Genomic DNA, 19,702 nt, shown 5'->3' with positions numbered 1-19,702 from the left:
TATGGAAAGTACCAAGCACAGTGCCTGGCACAAAGTAAGTGCTCAATAAATACCAGTGTTACTATTATTACATTGTGATTCCAATGATCTGCCCAGGAGACATGAAAATGCATCTACACAAAGACTCGTATGTGTATATTCATTGCACTGTTTATATAATAGCCAAAAAGAGGAAATAGCTTAAATGTCCATCACCTGATAGACAGATAAATACAATGTAGTATATCCACAGAATGGAGTATTATTCAGCCATGTTGGATGAACCTTGAAAACATTCTGGTAAGCTTGAAGAAGTCAGATATAAAAGGCCTCGTATTATATGACTTTATTCATATGAAATATCCAGAATAGGTAAATCCATAGACAGAAAGTAAACTAATGGTTGCTGGGGCTGGGGGTACGGGGAGTGTCTGATAATGGGTAGGAGATTTCTTTTGGAGGGGGGTGAAAGTGTTCAGGAATGTTACATTTTAAACCACTGAATTGTATACTTTTTTTTTTTTTGAGATGGAGTCTCGCTCTGTTGCCAGGCTGGAGTGAAGTGGCGTGATCTCGGCTCACTGCAACCTCCACCTCCTGGGTTCAAGTGATTCTCTTGCCTCTGCCTCCCAAGTAGCTGGCACTACAGACATGTGCCACCACGCCCAGCTAATTTTAGTATTTTTAGTAGAGGTGGGGTTTATGTTGGCCAGGATGGTCTCCATCTCTTGACCTACATGATCCACCCGCCTTGGCCTCCCAAAGTGCTGGGATTACAGACTTGAGCCACCACGCCTGGTCTGAATTGTATACTTTGTTTGTTTGTTTATTAGACAAGGTCTCTCTCTGTTGCCCAGGCTGGAGTGCAGTGGTGCAATCTCTGCTCATTACAACCTCTGCCTCCTGGGACCAGGCAATTCTCATGCCTCAGCCTCCCAAGTAGCTAGGATCATTTCTTCTTAAGTAGAGACTTGCAGTAGGAATACTTCTGTATCATGGTATAAATGTTTTCACATACTGGATTGAGAAACACTGGTTTTTACTGTCCATCAACAGTGGTTGGACATCCACCTGAGCCATGCCCTGTGCTAATTGGATCCCCAGCCAGTCCATTGTATCCTGTGGCAGGGTCTAAGTCTTAACCTTCTTTACTTCAGACAATACTTCCTGAGCGAGAAAGAAGCTAAAGAAGTAGTAGATAATTATTACCTTAATGTTCCATGTAACACACATTTATTGAGCATCTGCTGTGTACAAAGCAGTTTTCTTTTTTTTTTTTTTTTTTTGAGACGGAGTTTCGCTCGTTACCCAGGCTGGAGTGCAATGGCGCGATCTCGGCTCACCGCAACCTCCGCCTCCTGGGTTCAGGCAATTCTCCTGCCTCAGCCTCCTCAGTAGCTGGGATTACAGGCACGCGCCACCATGCCCAGCTAGTCTTTTTTTTGTATTAGTAGAGACGGGGTTTCACCATGTTGACCAGGATGGTCTTGATCTCTTGACCTCGTGATCCACCCGCCTCGGCCTCCCAAAGTGCTGGGATTACAGACTTGAGCCACCGCGCCCGGCCACAAAGCAGTTTTCTAATTATGTTTCTGTCTTCCTGACTTGAGAGGAGTACCTTTAGGGCAGGGCCAGATGTGATGCTTCTGTGTCCTCAGGCCCCATTCATTCAGGGTCTGCCTAATTGAATGGAATGAATGGTTTTTGAAGAGAGTGAGGTGCTTAAACCTGGGCTTTGGGAAGGCTGTGATAGCACAGAGAGTCAGAATGACCTTTCCTCCATAACTAGCAAGGCTGGCACAAAGTAGACAGTTTATACAGGCTTGTCAGCTGTCATTACTTAGAGAGAAGGTAGATACGTGGCCCCAAGCTAACCCCTTCTTCTTGTCATACTCAGTCTTTGTCCTTAAGTCACAGGAATTAATGATTGGAAGAAATGCCCAGACACACACACACACACACACACACACACACACACACACACACTCACTCACTGACAGCTAGAGTGGCATAGCCAGGTTGCTGATGGTGCCCCTGTCCTTCCAGGGCACTCAGCTGACTCAGACAGACAGGAAATGCCCAGAGGTAAGAGAACATAAAAGGAGAGGAGCAGAAAACAGAAAGAAGGGGAACCATTTAATTGTTATTTGGGATATTCTCTGCCTTAAAAAGGAACCCTTTATATAGCTTCATGAATGAATGTTTATCTGTATGCCGATACATTGGAAAATGTGGACATTTTAATGAGTGCATGTATGAAATTGTGTGTTTACATGTATTTGTGCTGGGGTATATTAACCTGTGTATTTGGCATATTTTGTTAGCACGTTCAGCAGTGTGTATTTGTATATGTGTAACGCATCCATGTGTGTGTAATATGTTATTGAACATGTGTCCATGCACATGTAGGAGCCCCAGTACCATGTTTTTCCCACCATTTGTGACTGTCCATGGACATTCCTAACAGAAATCAGAGCCCCAAGCCACCTCCAAGGGAAGGCTGAGGTCCCACTGATCGCTCATAGAGCCTCTGACCATTTATCCTTCTTCTCTTGGCAGGAGCCAACCCCCTGCAGAGGAATGAAATGGGACACACACCCTTGGATTATGCCCGAGAAGGGGAAGTGATGAAACTTCTGAGGACTTCTGAAGCCAAAGTAAGTCTCAGGGAAGGGAAGAGGCCTGTGGACACTCCATGCATCATTTAATCTTTCACTCTTTCAATTATGTCAGGCTTTACACCAAAGGCCACTTCTCCTTAGGTGATTATTATCTGTTTAAATACAAATCCAGCCCACAGTCTCATCAAAAATAGGAAGCTGCCCCTGTCATGACAAAGGCGCGGACTTGGCCACTTCTGGCTTCTGAGCATTACCTTAAATGTGGTTTATGAAGTGATGGGTCCTTTTCAGAGGAGGGGGCACTAGCCAGACAAAATCTTTAGCCCACATAAAGATTTTAGGCATTTTTCCTAGGCCTCATGTTCTACAGCCTCAACAAACAATCTTTTCCCATCATCACTCTTTCTAGAACTATTCCTTCACCTTTCCCCTCCACACACACTCCAGAGAGCCTGATATAGAATCTGAGCCAAAATAGAATCTAAGCCAAAAAATCCTCCATTCTAATTTTGTCTTCTCAACCAAACTTTTGAACTCCCTGAGAAAAGGGCTAAGTCTTCTACCTCTCCCAGCCACAGAGCTGTAACTCAGGAACTACTGGACAGAATCCAAGAACTAGAATCACAAATCTCAAGAGCTGGCAGGGACCTTAGAAATCAAGTCCAGTGATGGGAAATCTTACAAAAGCACAAACCAATAAATCAGAGGAAAATTGAGTTGTTTGAGTTGAAGGAGAAGGATGGACTACAGCACTGCCCACATGGCCTGCCCTTCCCTCCTGGGGCAGCCTCTGAGGGGACTCTGCTGTTGGCACAAGTTTCAATCTCTGAAACCTAAATCAACTGACTTGTTTTACTCCTGGAGAAACTGGAGCCCAGGGCTGTGATGTGGCTTACCTTTGGTCCCAGAGTGAGTTAGCATCAAAACTGAACATAATAGGCTTGACTACAAGGTCATGTGGTAGGTTCGGTGGCAGGACAGGGACTGGAAGACCTGGTTTTTGACTTTCGCTCTTATGCCCTTTCCAGCATCGTGGAGTCTCTTATCCACAAAGTGGCTGAAGTACCTTGAGATGATTCAGTGTGGCAGGTCCCACCTAGTGGCAAATATTCTCTGTCTTGAGTCTGAGCACTTAGCTCACTGGACTGAGACTGAAGAGATAAGGGTTCTAATCTTAGCTTCGCCACTCATTGCCCATGTGACCTTGGGCTAGCCCTTCCTCTCATTAAAGCTCAGTCTTCTGAGATGTGAAAATATTGTACTAAATGGCTTCTAAGGTTCTAGGCAACAAATGATTGTCTGTGGATCAGTCAGTATAAGCTAGATGCTGCTATTGTAACAACCCCAAATTTCAGTAGTTTAAAACAAAACAAGATTTGTTTTTGCCTTATGTTGCATGTTCCATGTGGTTAGGGACAAGGGGCAGCCTCTATTCATCCTAGGCACTTAGGGATCCCAGCAGGCAGAGCAGCCACCCACAGGAATGTTGCTGGTTGCTTGCCAGAGGGAAAAGGATGCTCTGAAGGGTCTTACATCTGCAGTTAAATGCTCAGCCTAGAAAGAAGAGCCCTTCTTTCCACTCACTATTCATTAGCCAGAATGAATCCCATGTTTCAAACCAATCATAAGGGAGCCAAGAAAAGTAATCCTACCATGTGCCTAGAATGGGAGAACTGGAAATATTTAGTAATCAACATGAACCATACAGATTTTGCCTCCCTGCTATTTTTAGTAACTGCCTTGCAGTAATTTCTTCCAGAGAAGGGAAGGAATTAGGAAGGGTGACTAGCTTTTCACAATCCATCCCCAGGGGCCCTTGTGACCAGAAAGAACTGCTAAATTTCAGAAGGCAAGTGCTTCTCTCCTTTTGTTCACATTTTTCTCTCCTAGGAACAGGTCAGGAGATCGGGTCAACTTCCCCAAGAGCCTTAAGGAAATCCCTCAGCACTGTTGCACATAACTTTAGGGACTGCACTCTCATCATCAGCTCCCCTTTCTAGCCCAGTTGCTGTCCCCTGAGAGACCAGCCCTGGACTTGACCAAGAGTACCTGTGGTTTTTGAGCTTGTGTAACATAGAGCAGGCACTGGTCTGGCCATTGAAGCAAGAGAACAGGCCCGTTAGTGCCAGTGCTGATGGAGGGATTAGGCTTACTGGGGGACCCTTAACAAAATTTGGCTGCCCAAGGGAAGTGGCTTGATGTTGGCCACATTGTTGCAGGGCTAATGTCCAGAGTGAACAAATGGCAGTTGGTTGCAATCCCCTGTGCTGGTCAGACCCTTCTGGAGCATGGAGGGCAATTACAGACACCATATTCAAAGTAACACTGACGTGCAGAGAAGGGCAGAAGGGTGGCAAGAGGAACTGTGCCATGAGAAAAAGCTGATGGTAATAGGGGCATCTGGCCAGAAGAGGAGGAGCACAGGAACAGCTGTGAGTGAGAGGGAATGAGATTTAGTCCATGGCAAAGCCAGAGTAGCTAGGCTTATTGGGCAGCAGCTTCAGGGAAGAGCCCCCTAACACAGCTGTCCCACCATGGAGGGGCTGCCTTAGAGGCTCAGAAGACCACTTGGAGCCAGTCCAGGGATTCTGTAGCTCTCAACTGGAAGTCCATTTCATCTGTTGTCACCTCTGTGCACTTGATCCCTTCATCCAGTCTGGACTCTCTCCATCCTGAATGTGCCCTCTGAGCAGCTCCATCTAATTGCTCTGCTGTCCCATAAGATTCTACCCATGTGAAGCACCCCTCAGCTCTCCCTGGATGTCAGCAGCATCAGCTTTCTCTCAGTTGTTCAGCATCTACTTGGTCACGCATTCACTCTGTTCTGCTTTATTCCTCCAAATTCAAAAAGCTACATCTTCAAAATTGTGAGTAAGTAAGAAGCAGCTGCCTCTGAGTTCAGGCCCTCCATCTGTAACATAATGACTCAGGCCTGGAGGCTTTTGAAGCTCCAGCCTGGGCCTCATCTCCTGGCTCTTTGTCTAGACATGGGTTGCTGCCACTCTGATCTTATCTGGCTCCCCTTCTGTCCGCCCAGCATCCCCCTGCCACCCAGCTCAGCCTCCTCCACCTAAACCTACCACTCGTAGTCAAATTATGCTCATAGAAAACTTGTATTAAAGTCATATGTCTCATTACAGAAATTTTAGAGATACAAAGAAAGTAAAATGAAGAGAATTAAATAATATAGTACATATTTATAAATGACATCTATGTGCCAGGCTCTGGGCTAGATGGGAAGAAGACTGATGAGTAAAACACTCAGGGAGCTACAGTTTGATAGGGAGACAGGCAAGTAAGCCATGACACCACTGAGTCATCAGTGGTATGACTTATCAAGGAAGGCTTCCTGGAAGAGATGACAACTGAGCTGAATTTAATTCACAGCACTCTAGCCCTCCCACCAGACATAACCACTATTAATAGTCTTAATTATTTATAACAATAGTAGATACCATTTTTGTCAAATGCATCTAGGTACTGTGTCAGGTGCTCAAATATATATTTTTTCTAATCCTGTTGCCTTTGAAGTAGTTCTTATTACCCCTGTTTCACAGATGGGAAAACTGAAGCTGTAGGAAAGCAAGCAGATGATTTACAGAAAATCAAGTTGTTATAAGTGACTATTAGGAATAAAATGAGAGGATTCCTCTTATGACACTGTATTAGCCTTCTCTGGATCATGTCTATGTATAGTTACATAGATGGCCTTTTTTTAAAAAAAAAATGCTGTTGGCAGTCTACCATATATACCAGGAGTGTCAAACTGGCAGCCACATTTTATATAGCCATCCAGCATTTTCCAAAAATGTGAATTTAATGCTTGGGGATTGGGAGTGTGCACTCTCTAGCCCAGGGCCCCCCATTCCCTCTTGTATTATGTCCTTGATTATCAATCAGACACTTTTGTTTCCTCCTTGGCCCTAAAGATCCTATTCTATATTTGGAATTTGCTTTTTATTCACTTAATATTATTGGTGATTTTTTTCATTTAAAATTATCCATAAGCCTAATTTTTTATTTAATTCTGCCCTTTAAAATGTGTCATTTACCCTAGAATCTCTGTCACCTTAAGTGGTCTGAATGATGTGTCCCTCACTGTTGGCTTCCTCAGTTCTCTCAGTATCCTCTGCGCCAAAGCCTCCTTAGGCCCCCTGAGAATATGCAGAGGTGATAAGGCCCAGCCCCTGTCCCTGAGTTTGCCATCTGGCTGCGGGAGAGGCAGGCACTCTTAAGCTCTGATACCTGCAGACTGATTTGTCTTAGGAGGGTTCTCAGAGTCGGTGGAGTATCCAAGAAAGCATGGATCACCTCCTGTCAGAGAGAGCAGGGCAGGCTTCAAAGAGGAGATAGCCTGTAGTCTCACTTTGAAGGATTTCAATAGATGGAGAGTTTAATTCTTAAAGCCAGGACCATTTTCATGTCTTAACTAAGAGATGAAGGAGAAGTAGAAATATATCTCTGTTGACATGATAGCAGATAAAACAAAAATATGGGGAGCTATCCCATGATGAATATTCAGCTGAGGGGAAAGTGCTTGTGCCAGCCTGCATCTGCACTCCCAATCCTCACTGCACTGAGACTCACAAGGAATTTATTGCTCATTTTAATCACACCCAAAGAATGCATCGGCAGGAATATTAGGCAGATAGGCCTATCCTATATATTTTATTTGCATATCCCATTGACAGGATCACAAGCACATTTCCTCTCTCTATATTTTTTCATTTGCTTCAGGGATAGCTGGGGATGTGGTACTCCCCTGGGCCTGCATTCCAGGCTGAGAGCCTGGGTGCTCCTCTCAGAACTGAGTGCATCCCTGTAGGAGGGGAGAGGAGGGGGACACAGGAGGGTAGGAGGGTTATGTTCTTCCTCCCGCCGGCCTCGCTCAGCCCATTCTCTGCTTTGCCTCTCATTACAGGTGCCAGCTTGCCACATGCCTGGCTCTGTACTTGGCCCTGTGTTACTATGGTATGGGCCAGACACAGTGCTAAGTGCTTTTTAGGGACCAACTTCCTCTTTCTCTTTTTTTTTTTAACTTTATTTTTATTTTTTTATTTTTTTTGAGACAGAGAACTTGCTCTGTCGCCCAAACTTGAGTGCAGTGGCACAGTCTCGGCTCACTGCAACCTCCTTCTCCCAGGTTCAAGCGATTCTCCTACCTCAGCCTCCCAAGTAGCTGGGATTACAGGGTGACCCACCACAACCAGCTGATTTATATTTTTAGTAGAGACAGGTTTCACCATGTTGGCCAGGCTGGTCTCAAACTCCTGTCCTCAAGTGATCCACCCACCTCAGCCTCCCAAAGTACTGAGATTACAGGCTTGAGCCACCATGCCTGGCCTTTTTTTAAAAACTTTTAAAAGGTTTTTATTGAAATATACTTATATAAGACGCACATACCAGGAATGTACAGCTCACTATATTTTCACAAACAAGACACACCTTATCAAGAAATAGACTGTTAGAAGCACCCCAAAAGCCTGCCTCAGACTCCCTTCCAGACTCACGCCCCAAGGGTAAACATTATCCTGATATTTTTATTTTTATATAATTATAGAAATAGTACAATTAATTCCTATAAATCCTTCACCTAGATTCCCAACTGTTAACATTTTATCATACTTGCTTTATTATTTATGCACGTAAATAATACATGTAAGGATATATATAATTTTTTTCTGAATGATTTGAGAATAAGTTTACACATGATGCCCCTTTACCCCTAAATATTTCTATGTATTTCCTTAAAAAATGAGGACATTTTCTTATAGAACCTCAGTATAATCATCAAAATCAGGGCATTAATATTGATATTAACTAATCTACAGATGTTATTCAGATCTCACAAGTTGTCCTAATAATTCTCCTAACAAGAAAAGACAGTTTCAAAATCCAGGTTGCATTTGGTTGTCATGTCTCTTTAATCTGAAATGGTCCAAACATTATGATGTAGCAATCAAAAACAAAAACAAAACATAATAATCTGGAATGGTTTCCTCAGTCTTTCCCTGGCTTTCATGACCTTGACATTTTTATTTTATTTTTTTTAATTACATTTTAGGTTTTGGGGTACATGTGAAGAACATGCAAGATTGTTGCATAGGTATACACATGGCAGTGTGATTTGCTGCCTTCCTCCCTATCACCTATATCTGGCATTTCTCCCCATGCTATCTATCCCCAACTCCTCACCCCCCACTGTCCCTCCCCTATTTCCCCCCAACAGACCCCAGTGTGTGATGCTCCCCTCCCTGTGTCCATGTGTTCTCATTGTTCAACACCCACCTGTGAGTGAGAACATGCGGTGTTTGATTTTCTGTTCTTGTGTCAGTTTGCTGAGAATAATGGTTTCCAGGTTCATCCATGTCCCTACAAAGGACACAAACTCATCGTTTTTGATGGCTGCATAGTATTCCATGGTGTATATGTGCTACATTCTCCCTATCCAGTCTATCATCAATGGGCATTTGGGTTGGTTCCAGGTCTTTGCTGTTGTAAACAGTGCTGCAATGAACATTCGTGTGTATGTGTCCTTATAGTGGAACGATTTATAATCCTTTGGATATATACCCAGTAATGGGATTGCTGGGTCAAATGGAATTTCTATTTCTAGGTCCTTGAGGAATCGCCACACTGTCTTCCACAATAGTTGAACTAATTTACACTGCCACCAACAGTGTAAAAGTGTTCCTATTTCTCCACATCCTCTCCAGCATCTGTTGTCTCCAGATTTTTTAATGATCACCATTCTAACTGGCGTGAGATGGTATCTCAATGTAGTTTTGATTTGCATTTCTCTAATGACCGTTGATGATGAGCATTTTTTCATATGTTTGTTGGCCTCATGTATGTCTTCTTTTGTAAAGTGTCTGTTCATATCCTGTTACCAAAACCCGGCAGAGACTCAGCAAGAAAAGAAAACTTCAGGCCAATATCCATGATGAACATAGATGCAAAAATCTTCAATAAAATACTGGCAAACCGATTGCAACAGCACATCAAAAAGCTTATCCACCATGATCAAGTAGGATTCATCCCGAAGATGCAAGGCTGGTTCAACATACGCAAGTCTATAAACATAATTCACCACATAAACAGAACCAAAGACAAAAACCACATGATTATCTCAATAGATGCAGAGAAGGCCTTTGACAAAATTCAACAGCCCTTTATGCTAAAAACCCTCAATAAACTAGGTATTGACAGAACGTATCTCAAAATAATAAAAGCTATTTACGACAAACCAACAGCCAATATCATATTGAATGGGCAAAAACTGGAAGCATTCTCTTTGAAATCTGGCACTAGACAAGGATGCCCTCTCTCACCACTCCTATTCAATATAGTACTGGAAGTTCTAGCCAGAGCAATCAGGCAAGAAAAAGAAATAAAGTGTATTCAAATAGGAAAGGAGGAAGTAAAATTGTCTCTATTTGCAGACTACATGATTGTATATCTAGAAGACCCCATCATCTCAGCCCAAAATCTCCTGAAACTGATAAGCAACTTCAGCAAAGTCTCAGGATACAAAATCAATGTGCAAAAATCACAAGCATTCCTATACACCAATAACAGACTTAAAGAGAGCCAAATCAAGAACGAGCTGCCATTCACAATTGCTACAAAGAGAATAAAATACCTAGGAATACAACTAACAAGGAACGTAAAGGACCTCTTCAAGGAGAACTACAAACCACTGCTCAATGAAATGAGAGAGGACACAGACAGATGGTGAAACATTCCATGTTCACGGTTAGGAAGAATCAATATCGTGAAAATGGCCATATTGCCCAAAGTAATTTACAGATTCAATGCTATCCCCATCAAGCTACCAATGACCTTCTTCACAGAACTGGAAAAAACCACCTTAAACTTCATATGGAACCAAAAGAAAGCCCGCATAGCAAAGTCAATTCTAAGCAAAAAGAACAAAGCGGGAAGCATCACACTACTGGACTTCAAACTATACTACAAGGCTACAGTAATCAAAACAGCATGGTACTGGTACCAAAACAGAGATATAGACTAATGGAACAGAACAGAGGCCTCGGAGGCAACACAACACATCTACAACCATCTGATCTTTGACAAACCTGACAAAAACAAGCAATGGGGAAAGGATTCCCTGTTTAATAAATGGTGTTGGGAAAACTGGCTAGCCACATGCAGAAAGCAGAAACTGGACCCCTTCCTGACACCTTACACTAAAATTAACTCCAGATGGATTAAAGACTTAAACAGAAGACCTAACACCATAAAAACCCTAGAAGAAAATCTAGGCAAAACCATTCAGGTCATAGGCATAGACAAGGACTTCATGACCAAAACACCAAAAGCATTGGCAACAAAAGCCAAAATAGACAAATGGAACCTAATCAAACTCCACAGCTTCTGCACAGCAAAAGAAACAGTCACTAGAGTGAATCGGCAACCAACAGAATGGGAAAAAATTTTTGCAGTCTACCCATCTGACAAAGGGCTGATATCCAAAATCTACAAAGAACTAAAACAGATTTACAAGAAAAAAACAAACAAGCCCGTTCAAACGTGGCCTTGACATTTTAACAAGTGCAAGTTGGTTGTTATGTAGAATGTCCCTCGTATGGGTTTGTCAGATGTTTCATTGTGATTCAACTCAGATTATGCATTTCTGGCAAGAACATCCTGTGGGGTTTATTTTCAATAAATTTATCAGGTAGCCCTTTACTAGAAGTACTAATACTTCTAGCAGATAGAAAATTTCCGTTTTAAGTCTCATCTTCTTAAACAGACTGTGAACTCCCTAAAGGCAAGTCTTTCCTTATCTCCAGGTGGACGGTGCAGGCTTTGGAGTCAGACTGCAAGGGTTTGTGTTCTGTGTCTACACTTGCTGCCGGTAGAACCTTGCTTGAATTTACTTAATCTCTGTACAATAGGGATGATGATGCTATCAACTTCCTAGGGCTATGAGGATTAAAACAGCCAGTCCCAAATTAGTGAAAGCTAAAATAAATAAGTTGAAGTTTGAGGAGTAACAGGATTATTTACACAGTGTCAAAGTATGTCCCCACAAGATACTTTTTAATTACAAAGGGAAAAATAATAGTCAAAAAACCTAGCAGCCGCCACCTTAACCTAGTGATGAAAGTTAACACAACCAGTTATGAGATAAAGCAACATCACATGCCTCTGATATGATGCACTGAGAAGAGCACAAACTCATTTTCTCACTTTAGCCACTCTTTGCCCCTCTTAACCGTCTCTCGTCAGTCTTGTCTCTGATCCACCTAGCTATTTGTAGAGGAGTGACATGATCAGATTTACATGTTTAAAATATGGCTTTAGCAGCAAAAGGAGGATGGACTGGAAGAGAGGAGAATGGAATCTGGGATGCCGACCTAGTGATTACCAAGTGTGAAGGGGCTGACACCTACCTGCTTTGTATCCAGCCTTCTCCTACTGGGATGTGTACTTTGTGGACTAGTTTAAGAGACTCTCACATCCCTCGGGTGCCTCTCTCATCTTTCAGTCTTGTGTTCCCATCTGCTCTGCATCCCCTGGACTTCTTTGTTGGCATTCCTGGGCTTCTCTGTTATCATTCCCATCCTCCAGGTTTTCTCCATCGTCATCCCTGCCCCCACTATCTCATCTGTTACCTCCTGTTCCTGTTGTTGACCTCCCTTCCCAGGCCTCTATGTCATGCCGTTTCAGGGCATGGTAGAAGCCCCGACTATATGAGTCACCATCTGAATCAGGGATTCAGGAGTATGGGCCATACCTGAGTTTATCTACGAGCAGCAGGTGGACTCTATAGGCCTGACCTCCCCTTGAGAGGTAAACTACAGCTTGGCCTCTCATCTCTTTTCGATCCATACCTACCTTCCCATTCTTGCCCAGGGTCTTGTTCTGCCTACCCACCACCTCTACGGTGAACACACTGCCAGGTTCACTGTCAGACCTCTCCCCTGAGGGATGCCCAACAGTTGGGATGCCGCCACATCCCTTCTGTAACCTTCCCCTGCAGAGCCACTCAGCCCAGCCACCCACCTCTGAGCAGAGCGAGCCAAGCTACGCTTCGCCTCGGCCTCCCAGCCCTTTCCTGTAAATGCACTCACAGCCAGGAGGGGTGCCATATTAAATCAAGACTGATGGAAACCAGTGACTGTGATTATCCAGCCAAGATGCAGCATGGGAAGCTGGTTGCTGCTGGCTCCAGGTGAGGGCTTCTGAAGCTAATTGTGTGTGGCTTTTATTAAGAAGATGCTCACTCCCCCACTCCTGCTCTCCTGGGCAGCTCTTTTACAATGCCTCTCTCAGCTCAGGCCCTCTGCTTCTCCAGGCTGAATTCCTGCCTTATCTTCTCTAGTGGATCCCTATCCAAGCAGAGCCTTGAACTCGGTCTTATAGCCTTCCTCCCCATCTCCTCAAAGAGACAGGAACCAATAGTATTTATAGAGCCCTTACCAAGCTCCTTCTCACATCCTTCTATCTCCTCTCCTCCAAATAGAATATATACATATCAAGTATTTTCCTTCTCTAGTTTACTCCACTGGCTAACCTTCAGAAGGCTGGGCACATGGCTCATGTCTTTAAAAGTCATTCATTTATTTAATATGTTGTTTAGCACAAACTCTATGCTAAACACTGTGAAAAGAGCACGAAGCATAATTTTCACAGCAGGCATCAATTCCAGTGTCCTATACATTTTTGTCAAGAAGTCTGATCCATTTTCCTAGGTTTTTCTGAATTGGCATAGATATTTGGGATTCCAGGCTGGGAAGAATCGGAATGTGCTGAGATTTAGGCCATAGTTTGAACCTTTCCCAAGACCATCTAGAAAGCTCCTGGAAAACTAACCAGTTCATGGAGTAACTCCCCACCCCACCTGTCACATTTATAGAAGTCAAGGACTCTTTTCCTTTGCCCAGTAAATATTTCCTCTTTTTTTTTTTTTTGAAACAGGGTCTCCCTGTGTCGCCCAGGCTGGAGTGCAGTGGCGTAATTCCGGCTCACTGCAACCTCCGCCTCCTGGGTTCAAGTAGTTCTGCCTCAGCCTCCCAAGTAGCTGGGATTACAGGTGCCCACCACTACGCCAGGCTAATTTTTGTATTTCTAGTACAGACGGGGTTTCACAATATTAGTCAGGGTGGTCTCAAACTCCTGATCTCAGTTAATCTGCCTGCCTCAGCCTCCCAAAGTGCTAGGATTACAGGTGTGAGCCACTGCACCCGGCCTTGCCCAGTAAATAAACAGAAATACCAAACAACCTAAAACCATGACACTGAAGAAGAGTTACAGGAAGTAGAAGTGTTTCCCTAGAGAACACTTAGGGAGGCCATAATGGTCATACCCGAATCAACAAAGTGGAAAGAAAAGTTATGTTAGACTTTGCCTCTGGCAAAGGGAAAAGATATGTTCTGTGAGGCCCCACAGACCAATGGATGGAAAGTACCCAGAGGTGGAATTCTCTCTCATGTAAGGAAGACTGACAGTAGAGATGAGCCACCTCGGGCAGTGGATGCACCTCCAGAGCCAGGCGAGTGTTGAGACTGTATACTGCAGACCTAGAGTTCCTAGAGAAGGAGCCCGGGAGTCACTTCTGGACAGTGGTAGCAACTGAGTGGACTTGGCTCCTGGCTTCTCTTTGAGCCAGAGTAACTCTTCTTACCTGTGGAATTCCACCCACAGGTAAATTAATTAAAGGATTCCAGTACCAAAAACAAAAAGGCACTGAATTAGACAATCTGTTATTAAAATGCAGTGAAGGAGAAGGGGAGTAACATCTGTCAAAGGCTTAACAAGGGTTAGGTAGAAGGTAGCCATTTTGGTCACTCAGACTGCCTCTTACTTAATGCTATGTGCCAAAGTCTCTGCTAAGAACTTATATATTAATCCATTATCTCATTTAATCCTCACTGGCATTCCACAAGGATCCTACAAGCCAGAACTATGAGTACTACCCTGCGTTCTAATGAGGAAAACTAAGATTCTAGGAGGTTAACTTCCCCGAAATTAGCTAGCCAGGGAGTAGATAAGGTTGAGGGGTGAACTCAGGTCTGTCTGGAGCAAAGCCTGTTTTTCTACTCAATTTGCCTCACTATAAGCCAAAAGAAGAGCCAAACTTCAGATGGAGACAGCTGAAAAAATGAAAGCAGATGCTGTGTATAAGGTGCTGAGTACAGTGCCTGGCATACAGCAGCCATTCCACAAACGGTAGTCACCTTTATTCAGTTAGCAACACAAATTGATGCCTGCTGTGAGCCACGCCCTTTGCTAGGTGCTGGAACTGTAGAGACGAATAAACCTGGTCTTGTAACCAATGACCTCATGGTGCAGGAAGGAGAGACAAACAGGAAGTTATTTAAGTGCACCAGAGGTCCCAGGGCCAGCCTTACAACAGACTTCCTAGACAGTACCATGTTGGAGGATGGTGGGAAGAGAGAAGACCTTTGTGGTGGGGTAGTAGTTTCAGCAAAGGCCCAGAGGCAGGCATATTCTGGGACTCATCACTGAAGGAAAGTGAGGAAACTGACCCAACAAACCCTTGCAATGCCAGCTTCCATCCTTTCAGGCTCCTTCCATGGCCTCCTGACTGCAAGCTGGTGCTGTCCCAGCCAGTATGTGTGCGTCTCACCATCAGAGCCTCCAGCCCAGTGGACCTAAGTGCTGAGCGGGGCTGGGTGGGCAGGGAGGAGGAAAAAGCAGATCTATGGCTGAAGTCAGCAGAGCCAAGTGATGTATGTGGTGCCTGAGGGAGCTACACAGTGACACTCTGGATTCCAACCAGCAAGTGTCACTCCACTGGGATTGGCGCCGAATTATTGCTCCATATGAAACCCCAGGACTGATGGGAGCTTTCAGTTACAGACTGATAGCAATAGCCAAAATTGGATTGTTTGCTATTTATTTTTTTTAACTTCTGTCAAGGTCACTACTGTAACAGGAAAACACTGCCCAAGCAGTAGGTATTTTTTATCCACTCTGCCCGCAAGAGCAATCTGCAACCACAACTTTTGTGACAGGGCCTTACTTTGACAGCTCTCTTTCCAGAAAGATGTTAGTGTTACAGGCTTGGGGGAAAGGAGCCTCCTGAAGACCTGGTCATTCCTTTCTGGTTCAAGATCTGCTTCCTTTCCCTCCAGCTCCTAACTTCCACAAATACTCTACCATCAGGCCGATGCCCTCGCCCCTCCCTGCCTGTTTTCCAGACAATCCCACAGGTCCCTCCTGGCCCAGTCCTCCTTCAGCTTCTCCAAGCCTCCTGTTCCCCAGAAAGCCCCCTAACAGATGTTCCACACTTATGTGTCCTTCCTTTCTCTATTCCTACACTACCACCCCATCTAGCTGTTAATTCTCTCCTCTTTGTATCTGTCACTTTTGCAAACACTCACCAGATGCCCCACTGTGCCAGGACCCATGCTAGAAATAGCAGTGAGTCAAAGATAAGGCCTGTTTTTGGGGAGCCCGTAATTGATTTAGAGGACAGACTTACAGACATTTGCCAAACTTGTTTTCAAGTAGGATTTTGTATTTTTTAGTGAAAGATACAGTGCTAGAGATAAACATTCATGGTTTGAACCCTTGAGGAAAATGGTCGTGAAGTATTTGTGTGCAGGCCATGCCTATCACCTGACTTTGAGCTGCCTGAGGGCAAGCCCCAACCCTCCTCTTCTGTGTGGGGCGACCAAGCTCAGGCTTCTCCTGCTGCCTTTTGTGAAGTGGATGAAGCCCAGGGCCAGACATATCAGACCCTCAGCATCAACTAGAACCTCCCAGGGGACAGGGCACAGTCCTCCTCCTTCCCCTGCCCCACCCTTTCATCTTGGCCATGCACAAGGCTGGGCACACAGCAGTTGCTGAATAATTATGTTTAATTGAAATGGAGGGTGTTCATAGCTCTCTTTTGAACAACAGAAAGTTTTTCAAGACGAAAGAGAAAGGAATTTATACTTAGTAAGCACTCCATGCCAAGCATGATGGTAGGCCTATTACATACATCATCATATTAATATTTAATCCCCAATTTGCTGATGCTGATGAGAAAACTGAGGTGAAATAACTTGCTGCAGGTGATAAGCACATCTTGTAAGTGATAAAGCTGGGATTGTACCCAGGTCTTCTGTCAGCCTCCAGAGCCAGGGTTAATCTGCTAGCAGTACTTATTCTACCAGCAGAGTGAGCTGAAACCCCTGAGTGGCAGCCACCTGAGTGGAGAGTGCAAAGGGCTGGGCCAGCCCCCAGTGACCATGAGCCACAGCTATGAAGGAGGACCCCCAGAAACCCAGACCTGTGTTTTTCCCCCTGAGTTGGGGCATAGAATGAAGCTATGGTGCTGTGGACCCAGCAGCCCTGAACCATTTGCCCTCTCTCCCCATAGTACCAAGAGAAGCAGCGAAAGCGTGAGGCTGAGGAGCGGCGCCGCTTCCCACTGGAACAGCGACTGAAGGAGCACATCATTGGCCAGGAGAGCGCCATCGCCACAGTGGGTGCTGGTGAGTGTGTGGGACCCCAGAAAGGGCAGCGTGGTTCATGCTCCGCTCCAATGAGGTGTACATCCTGTTGATGCCAAACTGGATAGGTGCAGTAAATAATATTAAAAGTTAGCATTTGTTGAGTCCTACCTATATGCCAGACATTGTTATAAGCTTTCTGCATGTCATGTGTCATTTAATCCTTATAGCAATCCTCTGAGGTTGGTACCGCTAAATCATTTTACAGATGAGAAAGCTGAGACACAGAATATCTAAATCACTTGCTCGAGGCTGCTTTCCTATGCATAGAATTTAAATCTGACCTTCACCTGGTCCACTATCCTCAACCCCATTTTTCTTTTCTTTTTTTTTTTTTTGGAGATGGAGTCTTATTCTGTTGCCCAGGCTGGAATGCAGTGGCACCATCTTGGCTCACTGCAACCTCCGCCTCCTGAGTTCAAGCAGTTCTCTGCCTCAGTCTCCCCAGTAACTGCGATTACAGGCACTTGCTACCACGCCCGGCTAATTTTTGTATTTTTAGTAGAGACAGGGTTTCACCATCTTGGCCAGTCTGGTCTTGAACTCATGATCCACCCATCTCAGCCTCCCAAAGTGCTGGGATTATAGATGTGAGCCACTGCATCTGGCCTCAACCCATTTTACAAGTGGGAGAATTGAGACCCAGAGAGGGATAGGAGCTTGTCTGTCACTAGCAACGTAGCAGCTGAGCCAGAACTTATGTCCCCATCTGCCAACCTGGAACTCTGCTATCACTTCCGGATAGTTTGTCAGCAGGTGGCCCAATGTTATAGAAAATACCCTGAACAACTTTTGAGTCTTCTCCACCCCTGAAGCTCTTATTTCCATACTTTGACCCCTGGGAGCCAGACTGCCCTCTGGTATAACCCCTAATGTAATGACCCTCCTGCTTGTGCAAACCCCACTAGCAGATAATTAAAACTAAGGTTCTGCTGAATACAGTAGCCTCATCTTTGTTCCCCAACTCTGGAGCGCCACTCCTCGGGGTTGATTTCAGATAGATCAGGCAAGGGAAGAGGAACCATGGGCCAGGCCAAGACAGAGGTGCATCTGCCAACACAGTGGTTCTCAAAGCATGGTCTCTGGACCAGTGGAATCACTATCTTCTGGGAACCTGTTAAAAATCAGATCTAGGCTCATCCCACACCCGTGGAATCAAACATTTTAGGATCTGTATGTTAACAGGCCCTCCAGGTGATTCTGACACTCAGCTGAAGTTTAAAATACCACTGCCAAGGAAGACTCTACCTGGTCGTGTGGTATGCCTGGATTGTGGGGTTGGTGCTTTTAAACCTCCATTGTAAGGAAGTTACTGCATTCACCTTGCTGAGAAGCCCTGAAGCTGGGAATCACAATGATAATGTTCAAAGCCATGCTCAGTCCTTGTGACCTGCTCCCAGAGGCTTCTAAACCCAAGCATGAGGGAATAAGGCAGCCTGGTGGTTGCAACGGCCAGCCCAGCTGAAGCATTAAACACTCTCTGGGTCAGAACTTGTGATAGGCAAGCAGACCCAGCACCTTGGAACCTCAAGCTGAAGCAGGTCCAGGAGAGTGAGGTAGATCTAGAGGCTAGGCCAGGCCTCCCTGAGTTCTCTAAGCTAGTGTCACATGTGTGCTAGGGACTGGCTGGATGGAGCTTGGCACCCCATGGGTACCATGAGGATGGGCAGCCAGAGAAGTGCCGCAGAATGAATTGATTTGATAAATGGCCATTTATTACCCTCACGAATTGGCTGAAACCAATTTCGGTCACATCAACCCCTGGTAAGTGCTGGGATATTGATTTGTGCAAAGTAATACAGTGAATTTATCAGTGTGATCCCCAGCTGCAGGGCCTCTAGCAAGGCTGGCGCACAGTTACCACCTTACAAATGGAGGAGATAAAGCGTCAGCCCCACAGCCCAGGCCCTCATGGCCTCTCTGGTCTAGGGCCACTGGAGCCAAACCAGGACAACCTGCAAGCCAGAGCTTTGGCATTGAAAATGAGGCTCTCCTTCCAGAATCCATAGTTGCTCTCGGTCACGAGGAAAGGCAGCTGCCTACCCTGTTGGGCAGACCTCCTGGGAGCTCAGCACCTCTAAGCCCCACCATTCTCCTCAGAAAGGCAACCAGCTGTCTATTCAGAACATTCAGAATCAGACTCCTCCCCCTCCCCAGCCTGCCCATCTCCTGTGTTGCGATCTGTGTAGAGACCACCATTCACTGGACTCCTAAATAGAAACTCAGATGCTTCCTGGGCCCCTCCCGTGCCCTCCCCCTTACAGCCCATGAAGGATCAAACACCTGGCCTTTCTGCTCTGTTCCTAATACCACTGCCCTAACTCAGGGTGTCAGAGTCTCCCGTCTGAACCAGGCAGCCCCCTCACTGGTGTCCCTGCCTCCCTTCCTTCCCCTAGAATCAGTTCTCCTCACCAGCTGAGTGATCTTTGCAAAACACGTATCTAACAATGCCACTCTCCTGTTTAAAACCTTTGCCTGTTCCTTGCCGCCCTAACCTCGCATGCAGGCCCACTGCTGCAGCTCCCTGCTTTGAGCTGCATGCACCAGCGACAGTGGCCTGCCTCTGCCTCCTGTACATGCTGTGTTGATTTCCTGCCTGCATTTATCTGC

General features: G+C 45.2%; 1 protein-coding gene across 1 annotated transcript in view; it reads left to right on the top strand.

The window, feature by feature from the left end:
- CLPB (ClpB family mitochondrial disaggregase) overlaps window positions 1-19,702 on the top strand; it is a 146,482-nt gene that overhangs the window by 100,918 nt on the left and 25,862 nt on the right. The window contains exons 6-7 of the mRNA XM_021675089.2: window positions 2,539-2,636; window positions 16,960-17,074. Of these exons, the coding sequence (XP_021530764.2) occupies window positions 2,539-2,636; window positions 16,960-17,074 (213 nt within the window). The remainder of the gene's footprint in view (window positions 1-2,538; window positions 2,637-16,959; window positions 17,075-19,702) is intronic.

The sequence above is a fragment of the Aotus nancymaae genome, unplaced genomic scaffold (assembly GCF_030222135.1).
Source record: "Aotus nancymaae isolate 86718 unplaced genomic scaffold, 86718_ANA_hifiasm-v0.15.2.pri h1tg000059l, whole genome shotgun sequence".
NCBI lineage: Eukaryota > Metazoa > Chordata > Mammalia > Primates > Aotidae > Aotus > Aotus nancymaae.
This window is presented reverse-complemented; position numbering and strand designations above follow the sequence as displayed.